We start from the raw sequence: 12,884 nt of genomic DNA on the forward strand, positions 1-12,884 counted from the left end.
CTTTTATGAAAAGCTGTTTGACATATACAAAGGAATTACAGCTTTTTTGACAACTACAACAACTAACCAGGGAAATTGGGAATGACAAAAATACTTACTACACACAATTTGTTGCTCCAGATGAGCATGTGTAGGTCTTTGAAAAGCTGAGGATTTCAGTTATCCCTATGGTGCCAGTCGTTTGATATAAAAACATGCTGTTAAACTAAAAATGAGCAGAGGAAGACATGCAGTTTGTGGCCTTTAACCAGTCACAATGTACTACAGTTGTACACCTATTGCTAAACATCTGCTCTTTTAATTGTATAAAAGAAAATCAGCTGACAGGAAAGCAATAAGATATATAAAGATAAAACTACATGCCACACTCCATACCAGCCAGACATTCTTACTGGCATTCTAATGGGTCTGTCACTTATATTATGGGCTTAACTTGGCATAACATTTAAGAGAATTCTGGAAAGCTGATAAGTGGGGAGTATCACAAATCTGACTAGATAATGACACATGTCACTTTAACATGAAAATAGAAGTCTGAATAGGAGACAAATAAATACTCATCTGCAAACACTCATGTAGGGATAAATAAACATTAATATGAAAGCTAAACTAACATTCTTTTTTAACTGGATAAATGGCTGACCTGTGGGGAAAAAAAGGATATCTTAGCTCTCAAGTGATGATCTGCTGCTGTAATATATACCTGCAAAACTGTAAAACTGAATTCGGTTAAACAATATTATTATTTAACCAGTATTTAATTTTCAGTTACCAAAAAGAGATCGCAAGTGAAAAACTTGGTATGTGTACATGTTGAGATAAATGGGGTACCTTCATGATCATCATACAATTAAATCCTAAGTTACATGGCAGAAAGATCCCAAAACTTTGCCATAAATAAAATGTATGCCTTGTTATTGCTTTGTAACTAAAGCTGTTATTTTTTGCATTGTCATTGCTAAATTTTTTTACATCTGCCATAGACCCTGATGCTGATTTCAAGGACAATGCTATTTAAATTCCATTTAATAAAGTCCAAATACTGCATAGTGTGTATGGGTTATGAAGTACACTTAATAATAATAAAGTGAATAAATTAAAACTCATACAATTAATAACATTCATTAATTATAAATGCATGCTTAGACTAATGACAAATATAGCAGAATCTTATAGTGCTCCAAAATGGGACAAATGGCAAAATTGACTTTTGTTATTACCTTGCTAGTTTCAGGTACCTTTTCACCAATTGTTCGAATCTTCTTTGCCTTTGGTGGACTTCCAGAACTTGAAATAGATGTCAGAGATCTGGAAGGTGAAATTCCACGTTCACCCTCATCATATTTACATTCAAGCCCGCCTAGACGTTGACCACCTCCAGAAAATGGCACAAAGTTTGTCTTTTCAGGAGTTAGTAATGAGCTGTCCTCAGCAGTTTCATGTGGTGGTGCATGGCTGTCTTCTGTTTGTTTATATTTCTCTAAAATTATTGGCTCATCTTCCAAATGTGCAGTTGCCGTTTTACTCGCTACACACTCCTGATTTTGGATTTTAACTTCTTGATTTGAGGTGCTGGCCCTTTCCATCTGAATTGGGTTGTTCATGGCAAGAGACAGCTTTTCTGTAGACGCATCTTCATCTTTCAACGACTGAGGAGGACCACAACTAGATCTGTTTGATGTCTCCACTGAAGACTGGGCATATATTCTCTCATTGCATCCATCATCAGCACTAATTTCACCAGGAACAGATGTTGATACTTCTTTCTTTCTCTTAAGATATCTACCACAGATAGAAATGAAACTCGGTTATCTCAAAAACGGAGGATGAATTTGCAGATTAGGATATTATTTAATGTCAAATGCATCTCTGTACACAGACATTGGACAAGGATTATAATCAGTAATTTTGAATTAATTTTTTTCTGCTGCAGATATTTGGTGTATTTAAGGAAAAAGCCATCTGAGCATGCAATTATGCATGTTGGCCTTCCCCTTCTTTTTCTATACTGACACAGAAGGAATGGTTGCTAAAAAATGTGGTTTTACAGACATTATGTGAATATTAAATTTAAAAAAATCAGTCATTTCAAACAATAATAGCAATTACCAACATTAGAAAAGTATTGGATGTATTTTTAAATCAACTTAACGGCATCTTGATAAACTGAAGTATCAAAAACTTAAAAATGTCTGGTTGAGTTAAAGCTTTTGATTGGTAGTATACATGTACAGTATGAGTGTGATGATCTCTTTTTCATTGCAGTTTTGTCTTTTCAGGCACATAATGTATGAATAAAACTTTCAGCTGTTAATAAGTGGACAGACTGTCAAAGAATTTCATGATGTATGTGGAAATTTGAGAGTTGCATAGCTTATAGTGTTTGCTATTCACAAAATGAAATGCAAAAATAAAAATTAAAAAAAAAAAAAAAAAACAATTAGACACATTATGAAGAAGCCAAATGTGAAAGAAGGACCGGAAAATGTGTGGGGCTTCTACACATTTCAGTCATTTTAAATGGAGGACTGCAATGCATATATTATATTCTTGTATTGCCCACCCCCTAATATCTTTCTCCAACAAGTTCTAAAAAATAGCCATATCCACACCGTTGTGACTTAACTAAACTTCAGTATAGATTTAATTATCAAAAGTCTTATTCATCAATTAAATTATAAGGAAAACTTCATTCATGTTAATGTTAATTTGACTGCACTGAAGTAGTCATGACGTTTATATAAAGAGGTTAAGTAACACTTTACATTGAGTGTACCTAGTCATGGTGTACCTTACTATGTAATTACATATATAACTGCATTGTAATTATGTATTATTCTCTTGTCTTTGCTGTGTAACACAATGTAACGTTATAGTTTAGTACTCAGTTGTAATTGTTATTCCACAATTTACATAAGTACAGTGTAACAATTTACAAGTTTATTTACATAGTTACAATGGACCTGTACTTTAAAAATGTAATTAAAACATTCAGGTATGTAACCACAATTACATAACAGATGTTCCAGGATCTGGGCAATTTTAATAGAGAATAACAGTAATAATTGCATAGGTTAACAATAATATTTCAAAATGTACTTTAGAAGGTGAAAACAACTTTGAACAGTGTTTACCTCTTGCTTCAAGGATCCATTGTCCTGAGCTGAAATTCTATCCAGAGTTGTGTGTAACGTTTGTAAATTCTAGAAATGTATCCTTATACTGTATCTTCTTTGTGGGATTTCCTCCAACATCTCAAGAATGTGTAGGTTGAATTACATGGCCATAAGTGAGAGAGTGAGTACTAGTGTGTCTGTCAGTGGATATTGTAAGGGGCTACCTCCCTGTCCAAGACTGTTTCCTGCCTTTCACCCAATGATGCTTGGAATGGCTCTGCTTCCCTGTGAAACTGGGGACTTCAGTTTTCACACATTATACAGTTCATCTCAAAATTTTGTCATTATTAATATAACATGAAAAAAGTTTGTTTTAGGTATGTGTTCAACATTTCTTGCATTTCTCACATTGTCTGTCATCCTACATTTACATAGATCGTTGTAGACACGAAACACAAATGATATTCCTGTGTTCCAAATAACAATATATTATTTACCCTATATAACTCCAGGCACCTCACATCCAGATAAACAAGACTTGAGCTGGGAGAACTTTCTGCCCGAGTAGAGCTGCAGTGGTGGGGGGATGGGATAGCAGTCTGCTTGCTGCTTGTGCTGTTCGGCGCTTTTGCAAAACAAAAGATGCTAACGGAGAGGTGCAAAGGAATTTAAGGTGTCCCAGGATTACGAGTTTATTTGTAGGATTCAGGGATTCTAATGTTAAAAGTTCCCTTTAAACTACTCCAGTGTAGCTTTAGCAGTATATTTTGGGTCTCTGCACTGTTGGAAGTTGAACCTTTGTCCCAGTCTCCAACAGAGTGAAACAGGTTTTCCTCAAGAGCAGCCCTGTGTTTAGTTCCATCCATCTTTCCTTCAATCCTAACCAATTTTCCTGTCCCTGCTCATCAAAAACATCTCCACAGCATGACGCTGCCACCACCATGGGAATGGTGTTTTCAGGGTATGGAAGTGTTGGTTTTGTGCCACACATGCTATTTCCCATGATGGCCAAAAAGTTGTTAATGTAGTCACATATGACCAGAGAACTTTCTTCCATGTATTTGGGGAGTCCACCACATGCTGTTGGGCAAGTTCCAAACATATTTTCTTATTTTTTTTTTTCTTTAAGCAATGCTTTTTTTTTCTGGCCGCTCTTCCATAAAGCCTTGCTCTGTTGAGTGCATGGCCTAAAGTGGACCTATGGACTGATACTACCATTTCTGCTGTGGATCTTTGCAAGTTCCTTTAGTGTTATCCTTGGTCTGTGAGTTTTGGTGGGTGGCCATTTCTCGTCAGGTCTATAGTGGTGCCATATTCTTTCCATTTTGTCATAATGAATTTAATGGTGCTCTTTGGGATATTCAAAGTTTGGGATTTTTTTTATTTCCCCAATAACCTAACCCTGATCTGTACTTCTCCACAACTTTGTCTCTGACCTGTTTGGAGTCTTCGTTAGTATTCATGATGCTTGCTTAGTGGTGTTGCAGAGTCAGGGGCCTTTCAGAACAGGTCTTTTTATACAGACATCATGTGGCAGACTTTGTGGCACTGGTTGCACACAAGTTGACACTAATCAACTAATTATGTAAATTATGAAGTTAAATGGTTGTACCACATCCTATTTAGGGGTTTCATAGCAAAGGGAATGAATATATATATGCACTCACATCTTTTCAGTTTGCACTTGTTTTCTAATACTGTATATATACAAGGTGTCTTATTTTCATTCCACTTCAACAATTTGGACTGCTTGATAAATCCATTACATAAAATCCAAATTAAAATCTATTTTAATTCCAGATTATAATGTAATTAAACAGGACAAACACTTGTTTGCCTACTGTTTGAACACTTTTGCAAGGCACTGCAAATGTAACAGTAGTGCAATTACCCACTGTACTAGCAAGATAAGACTAAATATACAAATTATGCAAAAAAGTTTAATTTATTTGAGTATTGTTTGATATTCATTTACATAAAAACTGCCTACAACAGACTTTAAACTGACTTGTTCTGCAGTAATACCAGTCCCACATATTGATTAATTCTTCCCAAAACAAGAACCAACATTGTACTATATATGGTGCTGATATATATGAATGCCAATTAGTACGCCCTACAATTTTCCACTTGTAATAACTATTTCAAATACATATATGTAGAACTTTTTTAAAGCAATTATAGGACAAGAGATTCATTAATTGTTGCTCTAGGTGCAATGGACAATTAAAAAAAAAAAAAAACAGATAACACTGAATTCAAACTACTGCAGAATTGTGTTGTACTGCTTGAAAAGTAGTATATTACTGGATTACAGCAAATGATAAAAGTAATCATTAGAGACTTAATATGTGAACTTGAATGTGAATGTGAACATGAATAAAAAAGAATAATTATTTACAGAAAAAATATTTTGACTCAACCATTGTCTTTATTTAGAAAAAAATTATTTTTACACTAGGAAAGTATAAAACAATAAATTCAACCACCTGATACCTTATAATAGCGCTGCCCCCAGTTAAACCAAGGGATTTTAAGGTTGTTTTCTTGAGTCCTTCATCTCCAACAATCTGATTAAAAAAAAATTAAAATCCAACTTTCATTCATTAATTTCATACAGTTCAATCAACTGTAATTATACATGAGAAAGGAGGTTATCTTAGTGTCAAAGTTAGACTAGATTATTTTTCTCTGATCTCTAATTAGGAAATGGTACCTAAAATGATTATAGCATGTGATTACAAATTGACCATATGACGATCTAGCAAGTGCACAGTGAAGTAACAACCAGGAAAGCCTTGAGAGACTTTCTGCTCACTTACAGACCAGTAACTTTATGCAATGTAAATTTGACTAGGAAAATAATTATCTATTATCAATAATCATCCATTTTTGTCTTTTAGTGTCTTTATAGGATAAATGAGGAATTTCTCAAGACAAATTGTCTTTTCACAATTATGATATATAATAATTTGCCACAGGTTATTGCATTCTAAACTGAAGCATTTCTTATAAATTAATAAATAAATAAATAGCATTCATGTTGTTGAGATTTAAAATAATGTCTACTGATCAAAATGAGAAAATAAAAGCCTTAAAACTTCTTGAATATGCCAATTTTGAAAGGGGGGGGGGGGGTGTAATTGGAACCGGACACTTTTTACAATCCTACTTACATTAATCTGGAATCACCAATCCAACTACCCTACATGTCTGTGATGTGAGAGGAAGCCGATACTATGTCAAGGAAACATGCAAACTCCACACAGACAAGCCAAGGACAATAGATCTGTGAAGCCGTGCAGAGTACACCATTCTGCCACTCTACCTAAATACTAATCTTTTATACAGTATTCAGTTTGCAAGTAAACAACATTTCCATTGCTGTTTCCATTTCCATTCCAATACTATATGATTTTATTTTAATCCCACTTCACTTTCAGTTGCAGTGCAAAAACTAACATGGAGAACATCTGGGGAAGAAGCAGGCTTCAGAAATATAAGATCAGGAACACGTTCCTGTTTCCTTGTAGACAACTAGTCATAAATGGAAAAGGGAGTGCCACAAACCTGTAGATTAACTTTCTGTAAATCTTTAGCTGGGTTGTACATATCTAATCTAAGTGCTACTAGCCATAACTTCTAGTTACTACAATTACCAAAAATAAGATACATGGAAACTATATGAACACTAGATTTGTTAACTGTATTTTTTCATTCCAGATAAATGTATTTATAATAATCATTTTAACAGAAAAACAATGCCTGGCTTTGTGCTATTTAACTTCCTAACTTTCCTGAAAACTCCACCTAAAACAGTCTCTTTGAAAAGATGAGTAAACAGCAACACATCCGGACCTCAAGAAAACGAGGCAAGAACAGGGTATAAAATGTATCACTTCAAATTTCCTTTTGCCGTCATAAATATAACTTGGAAATACAGAAGGTTTGTTTTCTTAAATCAGAGCCTTTGGCACTTCAATGTATAAGGTAAGTTTTAAGACTTTTGTTTTTTTAAATGTACTAGGGAGGTTCGCTCGCCAACCCCTGTGTTTGGTTAATCGGATATACAATTTAAAATTTTTTTTTCTTTGGAATTGTTTCAATTTCATTATTTGTACTTTTACTTAAAAGCTTCATTAAAAACAATATTTTTTGGAGACATATTGTGACAAAACAACGTATAACTGCCTGTGAGTGAATATTGTTTCTGTTTCTCTAATAAATAATCCGACTTTTTCTAATGTTTGTCCCTGTGATATATTGACTGTTATAGCAAAAGCTATTCCCACGGTAAACTGTAAACATATTAATACGAATGGCATATCACGATCTCCGTTGGTGTGTAATGTTATTCGCGGAATATATACATTCCCTTTCTTTTTGCCTGTTAAAATTTGCAACGCTTCTCCGTGATCATCAATATACACCTGATCAAATTGTGTACTCTTTGAAATTCAACTTGTCGATGATTTAACTGTTCTGGGACCACAGATTCTCATATCATATGGTCCATTATTGTCCATTATTATGTAAATCCACGATTTGTGCATTGAATGATGCAAATGCGAAAAGACTTTGTTGTCTACTCTTTGCCTTTTATTTCTGACCTCGATTTGTCCTGCTATTTTTTCAATTACACCTGGTTCTGATGATTAAATCACCTTTTGTTTGCAGTAATGCTACCTTTTCTATATTCTTTGATACTGTAGCGACTGACATGATAAAGTGTCACAAAAGTTTTACTTGAACAATTGCTGACTTCCTAACCCCAAACACAACTTTCTAGCACCCTCTCCAACCCCTCCTCCCTCAATCGGACCGAACAGTCACTTAAAACCAAAAAGGTCTCAACCTGGCTGGGACTACTTTCATATTCTGTACCTTTCTCTGCATGTGTATTGCACCATTGTTTGTTTGAGCCTTTCGAATTCCACTGCTTTCATAATCTCTTATCTGCCTTTTTTTCTCTCCAACGCCTTTGGGTCTCTATTCTCCGTATTGTCCTTATACGCTTTATATGTGCAGAGAGCACAGGATATGTGTGTACTACGTGTTTTTACACTACTGAGTGTTTTTTGATGGGTGTGCTCTTATATGATATCTTTTGTATGTAGGGCATGTCTTGCAAGCATCTCATGTTCCACATCCCCGCGAGACGGCCCTGGGACAATCTCTTGGCACCAAGTCTCATGTTTACAGTCCCCGCGAGACGCTCTGTGGCAAGTCTCTTTTGTCTCACGGGTCTTTTAAATGTCTTCCAAGAACTTCCGAGAAGATCACGTATCGTTGCTTTGCTTTTGCTTTCTAGGGTTTTTTTTTTTTTTAATAATAGAGAGATGTATAAAAAAAAAAGAGAAAGAACAAATTTCTTTTGGCAAACTATTTTTACAGAATCATCAATTTGACTTGAAAAATACCAAACTTATCCTTTATTCTAAAATTATACAAAGATTATATGGTGCAGTTGTTGTATGCTCATTGTTTAAATATACAAACCTACCTCATCTCTCATGTAAATGCACACTGGAGTGAATTCCACCAACTGCAGTTCTACAATCCTACATACAAAAGAAAAAAAGAAAAACATACTTTACAAGATCTACAAGAAAATAGGAGTTTTAAAAAGTTATACAATTTGATTTTGATTTTAGAAACAAATATTTAGATTATCTGTGTAGTTTTTAACACTAGAATTACCAGAACCTACGAAAAAACTCGTAGATCCGGCCCACCTTAAATTGCTTCTTAAAACCATTCTCACCTCTCCGCCAGCGTCTTTTGTCATCTAAATGTACTGATAAAGATAAGCTGCAAACAGTCGGCTATTCCATTCTAAGCTCATGTCTTGATTGATTATCTGGGAGTGAAGTGGAGTTTTAGAGTGGAAATAATAAATCGGTATTTGGAACACATGCATTTCATGTGTGTTGCGTTTCTACAGTAATCTGTGTAAACACATTGTTAAATCAGAAACTTATTTTATATTCTAGTAACAAAATGTAGGCATAAACTATATAATGTATGAAGCCTGAAGTCCAAATATCAAAGAAACACTTTCACAAAAGGTACAAAAAAAAAAAAGCCACTGCCAAAAAAAGCCGCCTTAGTGCGCAACATTGACACTCATTTACTATAACTGCCGCCATGGCGCAACAGTATCAGTTGCTGACTGGCAATCAGAAGGTCACGAGTTCGATCCTGCATGACTCCCTTTTGTGAAGTGTTCTTATTTTTACTGTTTTAGAATAAAACGATACATTTGATTTCAGTCTGTAACAGCCGGTGTAATTTATGATATTTGTAAAGGTTAGCTTTATTTATTTATTTTTTTTAATTCACTTTTCATTCTCTGTCGCGTTCAGGATCCTTCCCTAGCCCACCTGACACTGCTGTTATCACATAAAGACGCGCTATAGCTCTGCAGTTTATCACGATACATACGACCACGTGTTTTTTTCCCACAATCTTGCCAGTCTCCACATGTTGACGTATGCTGTTTCTTTTGTACTCCAGGACATGCAGAGGAAAGCATAGTAAAGAGCAGTCACTTCAGCGCTATATGCAATCATTAGACACTCCCCCATCTGACACTGCTGTTTTCACATAAAGACTCGCTATAGCTCTGCAGTGTACTTGTGACTGCATTGTCATACCAATGCTTGCAAACTGAAGTGTCTGCATGCACTTTCGTGGAATTACACGCGTATTTTTTGAGCATGCCCATATAGCTCAAACACAGGAACATATGTTGATGTAAAAGAATAACAAAACAAGTGAACTTTTATTCAAGACTATAACCGAAGAAAAAAGAAAGCAAGTTACAGTAGTCGGTTGATATGACAGCTTGCGTGGTGCAATGCTAAGAACTGCTGATTTCCATTCCGTGCTATATAACTGTTAACATTTGAATCTGATGATTGCATATAGCGCTGTCTTATTCAGAGTGCGCAAGACCATGCAGGTGGCCAGTTGCTGCGTGCTACAACACACATTTTAAAAAAAGAAAGAGACAAATATATGTGACGTTTTGAAGAAATCATTTTATGCCGCGAATAGTACCAATCAGAAAACATTGTCAAAGTAATGCAATATTATTTGAAAACGAACAGCGTCAGGTTGGGTGTGAAGTTATACTGGCGCTGATTGAGTCAGATCAGAAGCTGAATAAGCTGAACAAGCTCCTGTTCTGACTCTAAGTAAAAAGCATGAATTAATCAACAGAAATAACCGCGATCGACATTTTAAAGTTAACGATTTACAGTGCATACCAATTTATAAATTTTATGTCCGTTTGAGGAAAAAAAAAAAACACTTTCTCCAAAGCTGGGAATCGAACTCGCATCTCTGTAGCACGGCAGGGTTGCTGTGCTCCAAGTCAGCAAATCTTAGCGTTAAGCCACGTAAAGAGTTGTAGTATCCTTGAACCTTTATGTGAAAGTGTTTATTTGATGTTTGGACTTCAGGCTTCACACATTCTATAGTTTATGCCTACATTTTGTAACATTTATTACTAAAATATGAAAATGTTTCTGTTTTAGCAATGTGTTTACACAGATTACTGTAGAAACGGAACACACATGAAATGCGTGTATTCCAAATAACGATATATTATTTCCATTCTAAAACTCCAGCAGTTCAGTCACTCCCAGATAATCAAACAAGACATGAGCTGCGAAAACTTAGTGAACGTTCTGCGACGGTGGGGGATGGAATAGCCAGCTACTTGCTGCTTGTCTTAATCAGCACATTTAGAAGACAAAAGAGAGGTGAGAACGGTTTTAAGGTGGGCCGGATTTACGAGTTTTTTCATAGACTCTGGTAATTCTAGTGTTAAATAGTTCATGTTAAAAATATTTTTTTCTTTGCTATAAACTTTATATCACCATGTACCAAGTTCTAAAATCTTGTTAGTCCTGTACAACACATTACCATAAGCAAAAACTGAAAAAATGAAAAACACATAAAACACACACAAGAAACATATCTTCTATAAATCAGAAGAACAAAAGATTCAATAAAGGAAACGTACATAAATTAAGAATAGCAATAAAATTATGTAGTGTAACAAAGAAAATACTACCTGTTTTGTATAATAAACAATACAAACATTAATACTGCATACAAAATTATTTTTTAAAAATCCTGCCTTGCACCCTCTGTAAATATATTAATTACTGCCCAACCGATAAAAATGGGCGCTGATATATCAGACCAATAGTTGGTCTATACATATACATCAGTATTGGTTGAACTGACATTCTTTCAAGGAAAGGAAGTTTATTAGGTTGTGTTTCTATGATAAAAGGCCTATTTGAAAGGCACTTTTCTAAAATAATATGCACAATGAAGGTAATGAATTGAACATTAACAATGCACATGCTAAACATTTCCATATGCCCGCATTCATTGAGCCCGGGACAGGCAAATTTTTCAGAACATTAATAAAGTTATTTTATTTACTTATTGTTATACTTGAGGTTCACAATGTTCCAGTTAAAATGCTATATTCTATGTTTTTCTCTACATTAACTCTACCAAAATGGCTGTTTCACAGCTTACTCCAAATGTCCACAAAGTTTTCACTCAGTAACTAAGATCAACTTTGTTTCAAAGGTCAAGCGCTCACCCAATAAAAAAAAATGCACAAGTTTCACATTAAAACGGTTACACACTTGTTTCTGAGTTCCGCATTACTTGCTCGAAGCCTCATTATAGTATACGTTTCAATAAATTACAATCTATAGAAAATAATATATTGTTTCAGAAACTTAAATTAACAGATATAGCTCTAAAAACAATAACTGCAAAAATAAAAATTTGTCCACAATGAGATGGGCTCTAGGATAAATTTGTAACCTGTACAATTTAAGACAAATTGGGCATTGCACCATTTTTAATAGGCTTTCAATGACACAAAAGGACACTGATGAATAGGTATCAATTAGGGATGTGTCTGCTATGACTTTTACAGGAAAAAAAGGATTCGTTAGAAGCTGGTAACAGCAAGATGAACCTTTATCATGGTTATGGACTAACTAACGTATCTATAAGCAAGGATTGTGTCTGTAGCTGTAAGGGAATTTAGCCCAACCACCATAGGACTCACTTTCTCTTTAAGCTAGATGCATGCATCTGTTTTGCTTCTCCATACTCTTCATAGACAAAAAGCACTTTATTTTGGTCTTGAAGCTATTCTATATAAAAAGTCGGGGTTGGGTGAACACATCTAGCTGTTAGATACACTCTTCCAAGCTTTGTACCAATGACTAAGTTCAGTCTAAGAAAATATGCCATATGTAAAGATGTTAGCTTCAGCACCTACACTCATATATCAAAAGAGCCACACTTTAATAATTATCAAACCAAGTAAGCAATCTTCAGTAATTGGGAGGTATTGCTACATCAGACCTGAAAAGCAATAGGAACAAAAGTTGAGATGTAGAGGAATTTCAACAATTCAGGTTCAAACAGTCCTTGAATATCTGACATTATAAGAAGAAAAATTTCACCCATAAACTCAATGAAAAACTTTTGGCAATACAGTGATCCCTCGCTATATCGCGCTTCGCCTTTCGCGGCTTCACTCTATCGCGGATTTTATATATAAGCATATTTAAATATATATCGCAGATTTTTCGCTGCTTCGCGGATTTCTGCGGACAATGGGTCTTTTAATTTCTGGTACATGCTTCCTCAGTTGGTTTGCCCAGTTGATTTCATACAAGGGACGCTATTGGCAGATGGCTGAGAAGCTACCCAACGTAC

General features: G+C 35.0%; 1 protein-coding gene across 1 annotated transcript in view; it reads right to left on the reverse strand.

Annotated features, from left to right (window-relative positions):
• Window positions 1-1,075: 1,075 nt before the first annotated feature.
• aspscr1 (ASPSCR1 tether for SLC2A4, UBX domain containing) overlaps window positions 1,076-12,884 on the reverse strand; it is a 165,376-nt gene continuing 153,567 nt past the window's right edge. Inside the window, exons 5-7 of the mRNA XM_051936248.1 lie at window positions 8,620-8,677; window positions 5,613-5,686; window positions 1,076-1,782 (exon numbers count right to left, since the gene is read on the reverse strand). Coding sequence (XP_051792208.1) covers window positions 1,143-1,782; window positions 5,613-5,686; window positions 8,620-8,677 — 772 coding nt within the window. The 3' untranslated portion in view covers window positions 1,076-1,142. The remainder of the gene's footprint in view (window positions 1,783-5,612; window positions 5,687-8,619; window positions 8,678-12,884) is intronic.

This window comes from Erpetoichthys calabaricus, chromosome 14, assembly GCF_900747795.2.
Source record: "Erpetoichthys calabaricus chromosome 14, fErpCal1.3, whole genome shotgun sequence".
Classification (NCBI taxonomy): Eukaryota; Metazoa; Chordata; class Cladistia; order Polypteriformes; family Polypteridae; genus Erpetoichthys; species Erpetoichthys calabaricus.